The following is an 18,715-nucleotide window of genomic DNA, read 5'->3' as shown; positions in this document are numbered from 1 at the left end:
GAAGAGGTGAGACTAGCAACAATATCCCAGGCTGCGGGGTTGGGGCGGGCACTGGGGAGTTACTGAGGGTGCTGGAGAGAGGAAGGTGGCTTAAGAACTGGCTTCAGGAGCTGTAACCTGACTGTGCGTCCTGGAGCAGAGCAGGGAGAGAGTAGAGGAGGAGGCCATTGGCTCATGCTGTGGACAGGCCTGCGATCAAGCCTCTGCCAGAGCAGCGGGCAGCTTGGGCTGCAACATCCACAGACGGACGTGGGGGTGGCTCCCAGTCCTGCTGTGTGATCTTGGGGGAAGTTACTTAAGTTCTCTGAGCCTCAGTTTCCTCAGCTGTAAAATGGGGATACCCACTTGCCTCACTGAGAGATCTTAACCGCAAGCAACAGAAAATCGCCAATTTAAGCAGAAAAGGAAATGTCCTGGGGGGAGGCTGGGAGGCCTGAGAAACCAGCGCAGGGCCATGCCGCCAGGAATGGAGCCCCCCAGACCTGGCCAGGGGTGACGTGGTGGGAACCCCACTGCCCCAGGGCTGCTGGTGAGGAGCCCCTGGGCACAGCCACACCTGGGCACGGACACCCCCAAGATGGGTGCGGGCCTGGGGTGCAGCCTGCGGTTCCTTTGAAAGAGATCCCTTGTGTCCCTGCCTCTTGGCTTCCCCAGCCATTGAGCCAGTGGCTGTTCTGATGGGTGGGGCCTGGGCCACAGGCCTACGACCCTCCCCAAATCTCAGACGATGGGGAAGGACAGCCAGGTTGACCAAGGCTTCCGCCGAATGCTTGTGGGGCATTCAGCACAGGCCCATCAGTGGCCCGATCACTATTTAGAACAGTGGGTCACGCCCGATGCAAAGCACCGGCCAGCCAACATGACAAGGATGTGTGTGACCCCGCCCCTTACTGAGCTCTGTGCCAAGAGGGCGTCCACCGCCGTCCAGGGGACAGTCATGGGGGCCTGAAGCAGGGTATGGGGTCAGCTGATTTCCAGGGGTGCCCAGGTAGGCCCCCAGGTCTCTGCCCTTGGCACTTGGGGCATGAGGAGAAGCTGGCCCTGCCCCCCCCACCCCCCAGTTCTCACCAAGGAGCGTGGTGCGATTTTTGGTGTGTTGATGGCCAGGCAGAGGGGAGAGGGAAGCTTCCCCGGGGGAAGGCATGGTGAGACATGGGGGTGCAGGCAGCCCGCATCGGTTCTGAAAGGGGTCGGCTTTCCTGAGCACGGGGAGAGACAGGGGAGGCCTGAGTGAGGCAGGTGAGTGGCGGGGGGTGGGGGGTGGGGGTGGGCCAGGCGAGTGCACTCAGAGGGCAGAGCCAGCATGAGAGCCCCTGAGAATCCCCCAAAGACCCAGGGACAGACATACCTGCAAACATCTCTTCAAGCTCCACAGGAGAGCATTTAAATGTACTGGATCCGCGTCTGGGGGCTAAAAGCTCTCTTGTTTTCCTAACTCAGAACATCTGAGTTATGGCATTTGCTTCTGGGAACTCCTCGGCAGGCAGAACTGCACCAACGTAGCAGCCAAAGCCCAGAAATCAGAGTTAAGGGTCAGGACAGGCTTAATGAAAGACTTGGGCACCAGCCCGGGCTCTGCATCTTCCCTGTGGGTGGACTTGAAGCCAGTCTCCCAGGAAGTCCATCAGGATCGGGGCCGGGAGGACGGTAATACCCAGGGCCCGGGCTTCCGGGACCATTACAGGGGAGACGATGAGGAACGCCAGCAGCCCCCTCCCCGCCCCCCAACCCTCCCGCTCAGACACCTGGATCAGGGGCTGTGGAAAGCAGGCTGCTCTCGGCTGAGAAGTGTTTGCGAGGCCGATAAACGTTAATATCCATTTGGGCTTCCATCAAAAGCAATCTTTGCCCAGATACCTCTGGGCATCTGTCAGGATCACCTCCCTGCCACACGGAATCTCTCGGAAACTCAATTGTTGTTTGGGAAGGAGCTCGCTGCCGCCTCTCTGAACCCTGGTACCATCCATCCTCGTTAGGCTCTGTCTGAGCTGCCAGACCGCGAGTGCTGACCCCAGGTGGCCCTCCCTGGTGGACAGGGCATCTGGGGCTGGACGCTGCAGCCAGAGCCTGCTTCCTGGTGACACCAGACCGGGCAAGGAGGGGGTCCGGCAGCCCTGGCCACTTCACGGCTGATACACCAGGCCTGGCATGCCTCCAACCCCTGGAGCCTGGCTGAGCAGCCTCAGAGAAGGAGGAGATGTGTCCAAGGCCACCTAGCAAATGAGCAGCCCGCCTGGGGCAGCGCCCAGACCTCCCGAGGCCCAGCCTCACGCGTGTGTGCGGAGCTGGGCATCACACGGTGGCCCTTAATCATCCAACCGCTGAGCACCAACCACAGGCCAGAGGATCCAACAGCAAGTTCCTGGCCTGGTGGGGAGCTGGCAGATGAGCTGACTTGTGTGAGGGCTATAGGGCTGGGGGGGATGGGGGAGCCCAGAGGAGAGCCCCTAACCCAGCCTGGGGCAGCCCAGGGAAGCCTCTGGACAGGGAGGTCCAAGCACTGGGGGACGAGGAGAGAACAGCATTCCAGGCAAAGGGAACAGACATGCAGAGGTCTGCAGGGACGTGGTGGCGCCTTGTCTGGGTCCGCGTGGGCTCTGCTCTGCTGGTGTATGGAGCTTGAGGGGCCAGGGACGGGAGGGGGGAGGTGGGCAGGGGCTGGGTCGGGTGCGGTTGTGCGGGCACATCAGGAGACAGGCTTTGTCCTGAGGGCTGATTGGGCTCCGACCGCCCTCAGGATTCCCCCAGGTGGGGAGTGACTCAGACTTGGGCCAAGGGCATGGCGGCTGGTGGGGGAAGTAGTTCGGGGAGTGTGAATTCTATGGGCCCTGAATTGTGGCTGCGGACAGTAGGAACTGCCAGGTGGGAAGAGGCCACATGTGGCTCCTTGGGGTGGGGAGGCCACAGAGGCGGGTGGGCACACGCCTCAAGGTGGCCTTTTGGCTGATGTGGCCACTGGCCTTGGCTGAACCCAAGCCTTCTCTCCACACTCACCAAAGCCCACAGCGACCCGGGCCACACAGGGTCACGCCGATTGTCAAGGCCACTCCTGAACTTGACACGGGCACTCACCCCATCCCTGCCCCAGGAAAGGAGGAGGGAAGGCAGGAAGGAAGGACTGCGTCCTGCTGACCTGCGACTCTGGGGAGGGGCCTCCTTTGGGAGGCCTCTCTGACCACCGGGGCCCACCCATCATGCTCCTTCTTTGTACCAAAGGTGGGATCAAGCGGTTACCTGTCCGCCTGCTGTCCCTTGTCACACTTTGGGTGATGACACTTCACCTCACTGAGCCTCACTTTTTCACCTGCTCAGTGAGGCTGATAGAGCACCGTCCACGTGGGGAGAGAGTCAGAATCCTTCGCAGGCTCTTCCCTGGTGAGCGGGGAGCAGGGGGAGCAGGGGTCTACGCTGAGCCTTGGGGAATCCCTGCGAACAGAGGAACCTGGCTCCCTCCTGCAGGATCTTACAGTCAAGCAGTGTGTTTAAAGGGAAGACTCGTCAAAACAGAGGCCAGGTTTCCTCATCGGGAAGGTGATGCGTGGGACCGGGCTGGCCGTTTCCGGCTCACCTCCCCGCCGGCCGTGTGAGACTGGGAGGTCGCAGCCCCTCTTGGGGTGCTCCCCTTCCTCGTCCAACCACCAGTGTGGCCCTTGTATCTTGTGTGGCCGCCTTGCAGGGGCCTGGTGTGGGTTTTGGGTGGTCAGAAGGAGGGTCCAGCTCGGCATCAGCAGATGCCCCCCCCCCAACTTCCCCGCCTCTCTGCCCTGCGGCACAGCCTTGTCCCCATCGGCATCTGCCCTTGGCGTTGCTGCCACCAGGCCTGATTGCCAGCCCCTTCCCTCGCCTTTGCATAATTACCGCCGGGGTCACCAAAATCAGGTCCAGTTCAGCATCTCCTGCCGCAGGAACCCGCAGGAGGATCGATTCTGCTCGGCGCCCCCACTGGGACTCACGGCGCAGCCGCCTGCTCCCAGCACCACGAGCTGAGTGGCCCAAACCCCGTTCTGCACGGTGGCCACGCTCTGCCAGGCGTTTTACTGTTGTGCGAGGTCAGCGGCTCAGATATGCTGCTAATTGGCTTTGCTGTGAGAGAAACCGTCCCCTCCCCACCTGAGCTCCCCAGGAAGGGAGGAAAATCCTTCCCTCACTTGCAAAACATCAAAGGAGCCACCACCAAGCGGAGCCCAGCCTGGCAGCGGGATCCGGCTCAGGGAGAGATGAAAAGCCAGGGAGGCTGGACCGCAGGGTTGTGGGAGCCTCCTCCGTCCGTGGGCTGAGGCTTCAGCCGGTCCTTGTTGCAGACAGAGGCGGTGGTGGCAGGGGGACCTGCCATGACATCAGTGGGCCACGGTGTCCCCACCGGCTCCCCACTGCCCTGGGGAGTCCTTAGGGCTGCACACCCTAATACATGAGCAAGGTGACCGGCCCCGCATCCCCTCGAGCGATCCGCTCGGAGAAAGCTTGCCTCCATCCAGAGCAGTTTGGATTTTGTAAACTTTTAACATAAAACGGGGTAGCACACGCGGACGCTCAGCCCGGTAGCTCAGCGTTTGATAAATGGCAGCTCTGAGCAGCGTTTGCCAGGAGCCGGCCGCCGCCGACTGCCAAGCCTGGGAAGCGTGGCGGGGCGCCAAGCCTGGGGGTACCATTTCCAGTCAAAAACAAGGAGGAGGCCCGCTTCCTTCTGGGCTTGGCAGCTGGTTCTGAAGGAGAGGGAGGGGACGTTGGTTAGACCTACTATGTGCGCCCCGTTTACGCTTTTACTTCATTGCGCGTTTTCCCTGCAACCCTGCAGGGGTGACAAAGGAACTGCTGCTGGTGCGTCTTTACAGAGAGGGAAACTGAGGCTTGGAAAGGGTCCGTGACTCATCCGAGGTCACGCGGCCTGTGAGAGGCGGAGCCGAGATTCGAACTCCGGGGCCTTCTGTACCTGTGCTCTTGCCAGCAAGCCCGGGGAGCACCCCAGGGGCACGGCCCAGAGGTGTCCAGAAAGGATTCAAGGAGCCACAGCCTCCCCAACAGCCTTTGAAGGGCTACATTGCACATCCAAGTTCTTTGTTCCTTAGAAACAAAAATCCGCCTGGGCCACAGCGCCCCCTCGCCCCCCTCCCGGAATCGCCTGCCCAGGAGGTCTGGGCGGCTGGTGGACCCTGGAGCTGCACAACCAAGATCCTGCCTGCAAATGATTTCTGCAGCAGCTTCATCAGAGTCTAGGGAAAGTCCCAGCTGCTGCCTCCTGGGGACCCTTCAAAAGTGGCAGAGACACTCCCTCCCCATCTCATAGGGTTTGGACCCACCCAGCCCCCATCTCTTGGCTTCTCTGACCACCTGCCAAGACCCTGCTCAATATGCAGTTCAGCAGAGCGTCTCCTACTCCAGGCAGCCCTCCTGGAGCCCACCCTAGCAGATGGCTCAACCTCCTCTGAGCTCCCAGCAAATGTACCCACAAGTGTCACCATTACGGACTAATGTGTATCAACCAGCGTCTGTACCCGTTACCAAATCTTTGTGGGTAGGAGCTGCTATGACCTCCATTTCACAGATGAGGAAACAGGTGTAGGGATGGAAGGAGCTTGCCAGGTTCGGAGCTGCCCGGCCCCATGACTGCGCACAAGCGCCTGGAGCAGCAAGCTTTTCATTTGGCAGAAGAGAGAAGCCCAGACTTAGGTGGACACCCAGCCTATCAGCTGGACCCCCAATGGAACTTGGTCTCCTGGATGCCAGCCGAGGGCACTTCTTGAGGCTGGCCCAGCTCGGCCGTGCTGAGGGCCGGTAGCCTCACGGGCCTAGGGGAGCAATGTACGCCCCCTCAGCCTTGGGGTGCCCCCACTCTGCAGAGGTCGCCCCACCTGGCCACCTTAGCCTGCTCATCTGCCAAATGGGAGCACAAAGCCCTCTGTGCTGGGGAGGCCACAGAGCCAGGCTCAGGCGCCAAGGACAAGACTCTGGCTCTTAGCACGATGGCAGACAAGGAGCCAGTCGGACAGGGCCCCTCCGAGGAAGGGGTCCCGGCAGAGATGGGATCTTGTGGAGCACAAGACAGGCCCCTGGAGCCCAGCTGACAAACACAGGACCATTGGCCCCTCCGCTGCCCCCCCCCCGGCTTGCCACCGCCCCAAATGCAGCCGCTCCTTCCTTTGGAACCGCCCGTCACCATCTGCAGGACCATGTGGGCCCATCCCTCCCTTGGCAGAGACCCCAAGCAGTACTTGGAAGACACGCCGGGCGGCCGGCACTGGCTTTTGAGAATCTGCATCCAGAAAACATGCTCTGTCTGTCTTCCTACGTGCCACCTGCTCGAGAGGGCGGCCGGCGCCTCGCCTTCTGCATCGGTCACTTTGCCGCTGGAGCCCGAGGGAGCCGCCCCAGGAGTCGGACCAGTGAAGATTTAGCCTCAAAAGGAATCCTTTTGTTTCCCTACCATTTTCCACCCTTTTTTTTTTCTTTTTGGCCTAAGTGGGGATTCATGTTCTGTTGGGACAGATGGCCGGGAAGTGGGTACATCCATCCTTTGCTCGCTCCCTCTTCGCGTCTTCCCATCTGGCTGATCCTTGCTCTGTAATTGAAGGCCTTCTGCTTGGTGACATCCATCCAGCCAGCGTCCCTGAAGTCCAGCTGCAGCTCAGCCTGGGCCTCTGAGTCAGAGAAAGCAAACTCCTGGGAACCTTGGAGAACCGGCAGCCGGTCTGTGGCCTCGAGGGCGCTTGGGACTTGCTGGCCACGTCAAGCAGTGATTGGCTTGAGGGCGAGGCCAGGGTACCGAGTCTGAGATCCTGGCCAGGGCCGGGCTCACTCCATCACTCAGCCCAGGAATCAGGACAGCCCATGGCAAAGGCCGGCAACGTCCAGAGCAGTGTGTCTCAAAGGGCAAGGATCGTGGCAGGAAGTTTTGGTTTCCGATATGAACACTCGTGAGTGTGTGTGTCATGATGCCACCCGCCTTTCCCGGGGTCATGGTCAGCAAGTCTAAATGCCACTTCTGCAAAGCATTGTCACGGATGTGTCTGGGCCGTTCACGGGTGGATCACGGTTCATGAGCCCCAGGTGGGCACCCAGTTGCGGTGGCTTCTGAGCTGGTACTGACTCAAACTCTGTCATCGGGAATGTCTGCCACAGCCAGGTGCTTGCAGCGTACTTTGCCCGGGTGGACAGAGAGGCAGGGAGGCCCCTGCGGGCCCCGAGCATGCGCTCTCACCCACCGATCGTGCATCCAGTCTGAGCCCCAGCCGGGCCCCTGCCTGTGGGTGGCAGGGGGAGAGAGGGACTGAGAACGGGGTTTGGAGGTCTGCTGTCGGCATAAGAGTCCTGGCAGGAGGACAGGGAGGCATGTCCTGGGTCTGGTGAGTGGCAAATGAGAGTGACGTGGAGGGTAAGACATTGGCCTGCGGGTGTCCAGCCTGGCCTTCGGCTGAGGGCGTGAGGGGTGGGTCAGACCGTCCACTCCGTGCTCACTGTCCCCTGGCTTCTGGCCAGTGTCGGAGCTTCTGTCTACCGTAAGGACGAGGGGGGCAGAGAACTGGGTTGGGGTAAGGATTTGGTGAATAAGAACGTGCTCAGTGAGAGGGACCCAGCCCCAGCATCTGCCGTGGCCAGCTGTCAACAGCAGCCCACCTTGGGCACTCTGCCCGTCCGTCTCAGTTTCCAGGGCTTATGCCCTGCCCGTGCCCGGAAGCCCAGCAGACCCCCAGTCTCCTTCGTAACAGTAGTGACAGGCAAAATAACTATGGTGGTGTTAATAGGACCAGCGCTCTGCCATGTATCCCTCCCTGGGGTCCTGGGAGGCAGGTCTGGCTTATCAGTGGGTGAGGACATACGAGGCCCAGAGGGGAGGGGTGATGTCCCCAGGCCACACGGCCACACTTGTGGTCAGGACCCTGCCCTTCCTCTAGGCCCACTCTGAATTCCCTGCCAGAAGCCGGCCGTGCTGGGCATACCCACTCTCCCCACGTCTTAGATCAGTCCTGCTTCCCATCTGGGTGGGGGTCCCCTGTGTCCCTCTGCCCTAAGGGAGATGCTCCGTGGAACATCTGAATGGATGAAGGAGGCATGGGGTGTGACCCCTGTGTACAGATGAGGAAGCTGAGGCTCAGAGAGGTGGAGCAATGGCCAGCCTGTAAGTGGCAGGGCCCAGGTCCTCACCATCGCTCCCCACCCGGCCCCTGACTCTCTCCCCCTCCGGCAGAAACAGGCTCCCGCTGCCCGCTGCCTTCTCGAGACTTCTCCCGGGAGCGTCTGAGCTTCTGCCAGGATTAAGCCTTTCAAAGGGCACGTGCTCAGGGTCCCAATCCGGCTGTCAATACCGTGGCCCAGCGCCTCTCAGATCTCTCCGAGCCTGATCGAAGTCCCCTCCCCAGCCAGTCCCTTCTGAGCACTTGCACCTGTCAGGGCCCGGCCAGGTCTGCGATGGTGGGGTACGAAGAAAGAGGTGTCATCCCCTTGCCACTCCCTCACGTCAGAGCTGCCCAGAGGCTGTGACTGACAGGTCCCCGCGGACGCATGCGGAGCAGGCGGCCAAGCTCACGGTGGATGATGCGCCCGGGCGGTTCCGGGCGGCTGAAATCAGGCTGCTTAGTAATGAAACCGGCGGCTCCCGGCGCCACGGCCAAACTCCACCGCCTCGTCCGCGGGCACAGATGGAGGCGGGCGGGGGCCGCGGGCGCTGCCTCGGCAAATGAGCGAGCAAAAGGCTTGTTACACAGAAAGAGTTGGAAGGGGGGGGCGGCCAGGAACGGGATTGTCAGCGGATCCTGTGAACACTCAAGGCAGCTCTGGCCTGGACCAGCGTGGTACTTATTCAAAGCAATTTAACCGATGGGATTCCTGACTCCCAACTCAAGAATGTCATTAAAATGAGTTACAGAGGCAGCAGGGCTGCTCCTCGGTACCCGAGTCACACCCCTGCGGGCTGTGGACTCCTGCCGCCCGCCCCCCGGAGAAGTGGCCAGGGCTCTGGTTCCCCAAGCCCCCACTGATCCCCCCGCCGCCGGGGCCTCTTCTGCTGGGGAGGGTGCACGTGACGCCGGCAGAATCCTTTTGAGAGACGGAGCTCCCGAGGCTTTGTCCTCGGTTCTTCAAAACTCGAGAATGGGTTTTTGCTCAGTTTTGTTTTGACCTGTGAAAAGAAATTAGGGCCCTTGCCCACCCCTCTTATTTGACCCGTGGGGAAACTGAGGCCCAAGCCGGGATGGGACCAGTCCAGGGTCCCACAGCAGGGTGGCAGAGGTGGGCCTGGAAGCATGTTTTCTCCAGCCTCGTCCACCATGATTTCTTCCCGGGGGGACGTTTTGGGGGCCTGGGGGCATTCAGTCCGTCCTGCCTGGGCCCCCATGAAGGCCTTGAGTCCCTGCTCTGCTCCAGGCCCCTGATGTCCCCGAGTGGGCGGCTGAAGGGAGTGAGTGGGGCAGGGGACGCACGTCGGGGCTGGGGGTCCTGGGGCGGTTGGCGCCAGCTCTCCATCCTTTGCAGGTGTTTCAGCGCCGGGAGGACGGCTCCGTGAACTTCTTCCGAGGCTGGGAGGCGTACCGGGACGGCTTCGGCAAGCTCACGGGGGAGCACTGGCTAGGTGAGAGCCATGACGCCTGCCTGGTGCAGGGTCCTCTGTCTCCGTCGCCCCAGCCCGAGGGAACGCGCCCTCCCCGCCTGGGGGGTCAGGCCCTCCCGGGCTGCAGGGACAGGTGATCGGTGCGTTCAGCGGGAATGAGGTCAAGGAGCTGGAAGCCAAAGGAAGTGCGGACAGTGTGAGTGGGTCCCTTAGAGGTGTGTGCTTTTCCACGTTGGGACGCCCTGGGACCTGGTCGCCATCCTGGATCCAGTGAGTAGGGGGCGGGGACAGGGCTCAGTTTCAGGTACAGGGAGGGTCAGAGCAGCCCCCAAACTGCCCTGCCCTCAGGGGTCAGCAAATGCCCGGGGTGGGCTTGGGGCGCCAAGGGCATAACTCCCAAAGGAGAGGCCGTGGTTCCTGAGGTCCCTGAGGTCTCGCAGCTGGCACGCGCTCAGAAAGCTTGTATTCACGTTGCCCTTATTTACTTACTATTTATCTTTAGATCCCCTCGGTGTTTTAAAATTTGAATATCCTGCATAATTTCATTCTGAAGCATAACGTCCATAAAAATCACAGGTCTGAGGTCCTAGATATATTTGGGAGGTAGTTGGGGCTTGAGGTGAGGTTTGGGTTTTTTTTTATATGTCTGTAGGAGTCACCGTTTTAAAGTGCATGATTCACGGGGTTTTAGGATATTCACAGAGTTGTGTAACCCTCGCCCCTACCTAATTCCATGACATCTTCTCCACCCCCCAAAATAAGCCCTGTGCCCCCATTAGCAGTCACCACCATTTATATTTTTAACACATATTAAAATTGGGGCACCTGGCTGGCTCAGTCGGAGGAGCGTGGGACTCTTGATCTCGGGGTCGTGAGTTCGAGCCCCACGTCGGATGTAGAGATTACTTAAATAAATACACTTAAATAAAATAAAATAAAATAAAACAAAACACACAGCATGGGACTGACATGCCATGTTAATAGCCGCACGCACCCCACAGCACATGGGCCCCACTTTGGCTTGCCTGGGCCTGGGTATATGGGAACGGCCCATATACCAAGCGAGAGGAGGTGAGAACAAATGTGGCTGGTGGAGGGCTGGGCTCCAGGTAGGGGTCAGTATGGTCCCAGGCCTGCTTGTAGGAGTTTCAGGGGAACTTCTGGGGGAAAGATGGGGTCAGTCCCAGAGGTGGGACCGGGTCTGTGCCCATTCGCCCCCTGTGCAGAGGCACCTGGGTGCTGATCTACAGTGTCATTGCCTAATGTCTGTCTCCCCGACCCTGGGACCCATGAGGGCAGGACCCTCTCTGTCCTGGCCTCCACTGTATCCTGTTACTGGGCAGATATTGGCTGCAGAACTTTATAACCCCAAGTCTCTATTACTGTGCACCTCCTCTGCGCCCAGCCCATTTTATAGACCTCGGCCCTGACACCTCAAACCCACCCTAAGAGGGTGGGCGGCCCTGCCATTGTCCTCCCCTTTTATGGGTGAGGAAACTGAGGCTCAGAATGAGTGGTGTGTGTGTGTGTGTGTGTGTGTTGGGATGGAGGAAGCCCGGGCAGGATTCACAAGCTTTAAACTACACCCTGAACTGAGTGAGTGAGAGCAGGGGCAGGGGAGGGGCCGGGGGAGAGGAGCTTCTAGGTGGGAAGACCCTTCCCCTGCCCCCCACCTGGGTGGGTGTGTCAAGATAGGGAGAGGGTGGCCAGGTGGGGGCCCTGTTTCCGCATCACCACTCACCACCCTGTTGGAGCGGCGTTGGTGACTCCACCACTCACCGAATCTTAATTGAAATCTATCAGCAGCCACGGAAGGTGCGGGAGGAAGCATTTAAGCGGGGCCTTGATTAGCTCCTGGCAGACAGGGAGCCCTGAGGAGAATGTCAACTCAGCCCTCCACTCCCCTGGCCGTTCCCTCCTTCTGCTTTTCCACACTCCCCTGTCACCTTCTCATCCAGTGTTTTGTCTTTTCCTATTGAGTTATGGAAGCTCTTTATATATTAAGGTCATTGATTCTTTGTCAGATGCACATGATATGTATTTACTCCCAGTCATTTATCTTTCAGCCTCTTTTTTTTTTTTTTTTGTAAAATTATTGCTTATTTCCTAGACATTTAAAACTTTTATGTAGCCAATTCTTGCCAGTCTTTTCCTTTATATCCTCTGGGTTTTAGGCCCTGCTTTTCCCTCCCAGTTTTATAAAGACTCCTTTTTTTTTTTTTAATGTTTTTGAGTGTCTGTATTAGGTTCAGCTCTTTAATCCATCTGGGATTGATGGTATGAGATTTGGGGGTTTAAATAGTTTTCTGCTCCATTTTAACCCACCAGCTCCCTCTTCCTCCAACTCTGATGGTGATGGGGTCTGATCTCAGCTCACCATCCAGGGGCCCAGCGAAGTGGGGGGTTGGAGAGACACAGGAAGTGAAGAGAGAGGGAGAGCGAGGGAGGGAGGTGGCCTTCATGGGAAGAAGGGTGATGATGGCGGAGGACCCCCAGCGCCCCCACCCTGCCCTTCCTCCAGGGCACCCTGCCAGGGGCCCTTCGTGGGCATGGGGATGGCGCATCAGGAGCGGAGCACGGCTTCGCCCAGAGGAATGGCATGCTTAGGGTGGGCCCCTGGGCACCAGCAACCACTCAGTGGGGGAAAGGAATCTGGAGTCTTCCAGCATCCCTGCTGGGCTGGTGTCCCTCTTGCCCTATCCCTGGATCGGATTATTTGTCCTGGACAAGAACTGAGTAAGAACAAGGAGTCCGGGCAGGTCTGCCTGGGTTCCAATCCCAGCTCTGCCCTTCCTCAGCCATGTGACCTGGGCCCGTCCCTTAACGTCCCTGTGCCTCAGCCTCACCCATCAAACAGCGATAACAGAGCCCCTGCCTCTTTGATCACGACAGCAGCTGCAAACACGTGGATAATGTGTGCAGTGGGCCAGGCCCTGTTCTAAGAGCTGTACAGGGATTCTTTAATTAAATTGGACTCATTCAAATTCCACTGGATTCATTAAGCCACGTGAAGTGCTCGGAACAGTGCCTGGCATTTGCGAGCGCCGTCCGGCTGGTGGGCAGTGGTCATTGTTGTCCACCGCCTGCCCTTTACAGCGTGTGAAGCCCTCGTGGCCCCTCCCCTCCGCCCCGGGAGGCCTGCGGCGCAGGTGCGCAAGCTGGGGTGCGAGCTGGGGCCCCCGGAGGGGGAGCTCAGGGAGGAGCACAGAAAGGCTGGGACACCAGCCCAGCAGGGATGCTGGAAGATTCCAGATTCCTTTCCCCCACTCTCAAAGCCTGGTCCGGGGCGGGTCTTAGGAGAGTAGGACGGGGCGGGGGGGAGCTGCAGGGAGAGGCTGGGCGGGGTCCACGCGGCACTGCTGTTACTCGGCTCATAGCGGCTTCCCCTTGGCGCTACACCTGGACTGTGGGCCCGGGCTTCCCTCTGGCCTGGGTGGGGAAGGGGCCGCACGGTCTTCTCACCCCCTTAGCTTGTACTACATCCTGACCCTCCTGCGGGGGGTCTGGAGCTCAGGAGGGAGAGGCTGATGAAATGTCACTCGATGTTGATAACTTGTAATTTTAATTAAACGCCCTCTTAATCAAGAGGTAATCAAACTGGCAGGGAAGCACCTTGAGTGTGAGTGTGTGAGAGAGGGAGGGAGGGAGGGCGAGGGACGATGGGGCGTGGGGGCCAGACCCGGAGACAGCAGGAGACTCAGAGCCCACCTTCCGCTGCTCAGCCACCGTGCCTGCATTTATTGAGCGCCTACTGTGTACCGGGCTGCACTCAGATGCTGGGATTTAGTCGTGAGGTTCCACACTGGGTGGAGGCAGATAAGGAAATAGGCAGCGGGGACACAGAATGAGAAACACCGAGGGGGGGAGCCCCGGGGTGGGCAGAGGTCCTCATCCAGGACAGGAGGCCAGGCAGCCTTCCTGAGGTGAGACCTGAACATGAACAGAACCTAACCTGGAGGAGTAGGGAAAAGTATCCCAGGCAGAGGGAACAGCATGTGCGAAGACTCGGAGGCCAGGGTCAGGGAAGTGTGTACAAGTACCAGATCCCTTCTGGCTGGAGCCCAGAGTGAAGCCAGGATGAGGGATGCTGTCACCCCCAACCCAGATTTCCCAGGTTCCTTCTGACTCCTGGAGTCTTTCTACTAACCTTCCGCTCAAACATTTGGAAAGCATAACCTGACTTAAAGCGAACAGAGAAAACCAAACACAAGAAACCGTCAGTCCTGTTTCCTGCCAAATGCAGGCTGGCAGGAGGAGGGACGCGGCCCAGGCCTGAGCGCACAAACCTTTCTGTCGCCAACCACGTGAGCTTGGCTCTCGGGTCTCCTCAGTTCCCTCTTGTGGGGGTCACCTCGTGAGCCGCCCCCGCCAGCTTCGGCCGTTCTCTCCTCCGCTCCAGGGCTCAGGAGGATCCACGCCCTGACCACGCAGGCCACCTATGAGCTCCACGTGGACCTGGAGGACTTTGACAACGGCACAGCCTATGCCCGCTATGGGAGCTTCGGCGTGGGCTTGTTCTCCGTGGACCCCGAGGAAGACGGGTACCCGCTCACCGTGGCCGACTACTCGGGCACGGCAGGTAGGACCCCGGGCCGCCGCAGGGAAAAGGAAGGGCGAGGTGGGGGTGGCCACCCCCCAGTCTCCCCACCCAGGAAGACAGAGGAACTCCAGGTCTGGTCCTTCTGGCCTCCACCTTCAAGTCCCACCTGGTCCTCATCCCAGCAGCATGGAAACAGCAGGACCCGAACTGTTCACCCATTCTGCAGATGAGCAAAGTGAGCCCCGAGCCAGGAATCAGGACAGCTGGGCTTTGGGTTCCGCTGGACCTCTAAAGTGTGGTGGCCGCAGTCCTCTGGGCTGGGTTTCTCTTCTTAGGTGGAGGCAGGACCAGGAAAGGGAGTGTGTGAAAGAGATGGGAGGAGGGACAGAGACCACCAGGACCCAGGGACAGCCCGGGGACCCCCAAGGTGGCCCCGTGGGGGCATGCGAGCTGCAGACACCGTGGGTGTGTGGGAGCAGATGTGCGAGCACCATGTGTGCATAGGGGGCGCTGTATCCGTGTGTGTGCACGCGTGTCCGGGGGAGTCCCCATGGCACGCCCTGTGTGTGCGCACACCTGTGCAGGGGACTCCCTCCTGAAGCACAGCGGGATGAGGTTCACCACCAAGGACCGCGACAGCGACCACTCGGAGAACAACTGCGCCGCCTTCTACCGCGGCGCCTGGTGGTACCGCAACTGCCACACGTCCAACCTCAACGGCCAGTACCTGCGCGGCGCGCACGCGTCCTACGCCGACGGCATCGAATGGTCCTCCTGGACGGGCTGGCAGTACTCGCTCAAGTTCTCGGAGATGAAGATCCGGCCGGTCCGTGAGGACCGCTAGATGGGCGCGCTGTCCGCCCACCCCCCCACCCCATCACCTCCCCCATCCCCAGCCCGACCCCACCCTGCATCTCCTCTGACCTGCTCTCGCATTGGGGTGGGCTGCACATCACCTTCGTGCTGTCCCCACGCCCCAGTTTACCTCTGCTGATGGGGGGCAGGGCACATTGGACAACCCCAAATTCTACCTGCCCAGACTTTGGCTCCTGGGCTAAGTGTCTTGACTTCCCTTGGCCGGCACCCCGGCGGCCCCTCTACTTTGCCAGTCCAAACACCTGGTGCTTGGGGGGCACAGAGTAGGGGCAGGCGGCACTCCTGCAGCCCTTTTAGCAGACAGAGGGACTGTTTGGATCTTTCTGAGTCGGGTCTGAGGCCAGCCTCCTCTGGCCCTCCTGGCCCCCCTCCTTCACTTCCATGGTGCCTGGGGATCCTACCTCTCCCCTAAGGACCGTGGGTGGTGGTGGTGCAGAGGGCCGCCTGCGGCCGGGGCTGGACAGCCATATCCCCCATTCCCACAGGCCAGGCTGGGGCGCAGCTGTCTGGGGGGACTCCTAGCCCAGGGTGGCCAGGGCCAGTTCCCTGGAGCTCCCCCCGACCCCCATCCACCCCGTGTTCCTGCAGGCCTGGGAGGTCGTCAGTCCCTTCGGCTGCTGTGCCCAGCATCCCGCCTTCCTGGGGCAGCTGGAGCCCCACCATACCCTGTCCTCTTTATGTGGGAGGCTGGGGCAGGTCCTGCTCCCTCCGGGCCTGGTCAGTGAGGACCCCTGTATTTTCTGGGCTGCCATGGGGCTTGAACCACCATCCCCACATTCCTCAATTCCCAGGGACTCCAGGGCCTTAGGGCCTCCTGGCATCAGGCCTGCAGGGTAGAGGCTGGACCAGGAGGGGTCCCGGGGCTATTTCCCTGGTCAGCTCAGACTGCTGTCTCAGTGGGGAGGCCGCCCCCTGCTGGTGAATGTGGCTGCTGCCACCTCGGGTCAGGGGGAAAGGAGGGGCTCACTGGGCAAATGGGGGGACTGAGGCACCACCAGACACTGGAAACAATCTGTCATCGAATCCTCCCAGTGCCCGACGTCTTATCATTCTACCCCCCAACAAGAACTGCAGGTTCCCGAGGTCAGCAGCCAAGAAAAGCGGCCCTAACCCCTCTGGTGGATAGTGCTGGGACCCTGACGCCCTTGCCGTCGGAACCAAGCTCGGGGCTGTTTCCCTAAGTTCCTACCTGTGGGGATGTGATGGGGGCCTTTGAGAGGTTCTGGGAGGCTGGCTTCCCAGGGGTGGGCCGCACCAGTGGCCTCCCTCAGGCAGGAGGGAGGGAGGGGGTGTTGCCTTGTAGGACCCCGGAAGGCAGGTGAACACAGGCAAATAGGGGAGCGTGGGCTTCAGCTCTCCCTTCCCCTCCCACCAGACTGTGCTGCAGTAATGGTGAGTCAGGGCCGGCTGGGGGCAGCAGGAGGGCTCCGAGTGTGGCCGACTCTCTGTGCAAGCTGGCCCGTCCCCTGTAGCTGCACCTGGTCATGGCATTCAGCCGAGTCTCGCTGGACATCTGCTGTGGGCCAAGGCCTGCCCGGGTGCCGGACAGCACCGAGTCCCTGCCCTGTTGGCACCAGACCTAAAGCAGACATGGCCAAGAGACAGGCAGCGCAGCCCAGTGTGACCCGTGCTGGGGGGCAGCCCAGCTGCGGGGGGGGGGTCGCGGCGGTGTGGGGGAGCTGTGGGGGGGCTCCTCATGACTTGAAGGGAAGCCCCCCCACCCCCAGCCAGCCCCCTTCTCCATCTTCTAGAAGAGGAACCAGTCCACCCAAGCTGCTGGGGCTCCCAGCCCCAGCACAGAGGCCGGGTGGGACCCCAAGTCCTCATCCCAGGGAGCCCCCTTCTCCCCCACCAGCCCCAGGCTAGAGCCGGCTTCTGCTGCCAGCCTCGTGGTGCCAGCCGCTATTTGGAAAGTGTCAGGCGTTTTCTGATCTGTCATCAAACAAACTCCTGGTGAGTGTGATGTAAATGGATTCACAGATGTGCGTGTGCGCCAGGAAGCTCAGGGGCGCTCCTGCCAGGGCTTGGCTGCAGAACAGACGTGCCACGGCCCGGGGGGGGCGGGGGACAGACAGCCGAGGGCAGCTTTCGGGAGCGTCCAGCTGACCTGAGACACCCACTCCTTCCTAGCCGAAAGCACCAGCCCCACGCCCGGCCCAGGACTGGCACCACCATGGGACATGGGCCGGATCCAATGCTGGCTGAAGGGGCACAGAGCTGTCTGGTGGGGACAGCCAAGGCCAGTGCACCCCACTTCCTAAAGGGCACAGATAGCCCCGCACACCTGCTCTGAGCCGGGGGTCTATGGTGAGCAAGGCAGGCTCTGGCCCTGGCCTCTAGGAGCCTCCGCTGTGATGTCCATACGAATGGCCGTCACATGAGCGGCAGTGACCACAGGAAGAAGAGGGTGCTAGCTGCACCAAGATCTGATGGGTGACGGATGTGTGCAAACTGTTACCCAGGACCCAGGCTCACCGCACCCAAACTCTGTCTCAAGGGGCCTGAGTTGATGGTTTGGCGGTGGGGGCCTGTGGTCCCACTAATCACATGTGAACTGACCGACCCCCCCCATCCCTTTCCTTCTTCCTTTGATGAGGAGAGCGAGCCAAGCACGCGGGGACATTGGGGCAGTGCATGTGGCCCCACAAGCTTCTGAAGGTTCCTTTCCACCAGCACAGGTAGGTTCTGTGGAACCAGCCAGTGGCCTCACTCGTTCTGTGGCCCCCAAACAGGACACATCTCTGAGTTAAACCAGAGGCCACCCTGGGCCGCCTGAGTGCACTGCGTCCAGAGGATGGATGGTTCCTGGGCTTCCACCCTGATGGCCTCAGCACGGGCCTCCGGGAGATAAGGACAGTGCTGTGAGCAGTTCCCAAATTGCATTTTCCCCCTGCAGCCGCATGTAAATTGGTTTGATAAATGTTTGTCTTGGGGCAGAAGCAATATCGCAGGCCCGCCTCTTCCTTGTCCCCCTGCTCCCACCGTCGGCCATCCTCCTTCACACAGACCTCTGACCAGCCTGGCTGGGGCCAGGGCCCTGTCACCCAGGATTCGGTGGATTAGTCAACAGGAATTGCCAGGCTTCCGCGACACCAGAAGAGGAGGCAGGGAGGGATGCTGCGTCTGCAGACGGTGGCCGGGCAGGGGGGGACCAGGGGGCCTGAGCTAGGCCTGTAGTCAGCCGCACATCCCTGTCCTGTGCAGCTGGGGGAGCAACATGCCTGCAGATGAGCTCAACCTCGAACAAAGGACGCGAGGCTTTGGTCCCAGTGGCCGGGCCTCCCCAGGGCCTCAGTGTCTTCACCTGCTTGCAGGGAGAGAGCCGTCCCCAAACCCCGAGTGGGCCAAGCGGCTGGTGGGACTCCGCAAACCCAGATGGCTGAGGTTGGCCGTGGTGGGACTGCATGGAGACGGAGCGGGTGGGGGGCAGCCTTGGGCTGTGCCGATAGGCGAGCCTGACCGTCCACACGAGGCCGGCTGGGGGTGCGCGGAGTTGCTGGAGGGCCAGCACGGTTCGGGACAGAAGCTGGTCTGGGCTGAGTACACTTGGCGTCAGGTGTGTTCCTGTTAATAAAATCCTGTGGTGACCCAGCTGGGGCCTCCGCCTCTAACCTCGCTTGGTACCCCACATCAGACCACGGGGCGTTCCAAGACTGTCTCCTGCACAAACTCCCCAGACTTCCTCGCCATTCCAGTCTTTATTTCTATTGAAGAAACAATGTTTCCCGGATAACTCAGTGCCCCCCGGAGGCTGCACC

At 60.5% G+C, this 18,715-nt stretch overlaps 1 protein-coding gene across 2 annotated transcripts in view; it reads left to right on the top strand.

Moving 5' to 3' along the window:
- Positions 1-15,850, top strand: part of FIBCD1 (fibrinogen C domain containing 1) — a 32,019-nt gene extending 16,169 nt beyond the window's left edge. For both annotated transcript variants that reach the window (XM_078061900.1, XM_036117072.2), the window contains 3 exons: positions 9,466-9,562; positions 13,941-14,120; positions 14,666-15,850. In XM_078061900.1, coding sequence (XP_077918026.1) covers positions 9,466-9,562; positions 13,941-14,120; positions 14,666-14,925 — 537 coding nt within the window. In that variant the 3' untranslated portion in view covers positions 14,926-15,850. The remainder of the gene's footprint in view (positions 1-9,465; positions 9,563-13,940; positions 14,121-14,665) is intronic.
- Positions 15,851-18,715: the final 2,865 nt, after the last annotated feature.

This window comes from Halichoerus grypus, chromosome 14, assembly GCF_964656455.1.
Source record: "Halichoerus grypus chromosome 14, mHalGry1.hap1.1, whole genome shotgun sequence".
NCBI classification, from domain to species: domain Eukaryota; kingdom Metazoa; phylum Chordata; class Mammalia; order Carnivora; family Phocidae; genus Halichoerus; species Halichoerus grypus.
Note: the sequence above shows the minus strand (reverse complement) of the source record. Positions and strands in the feature narration are given on the sequence as shown.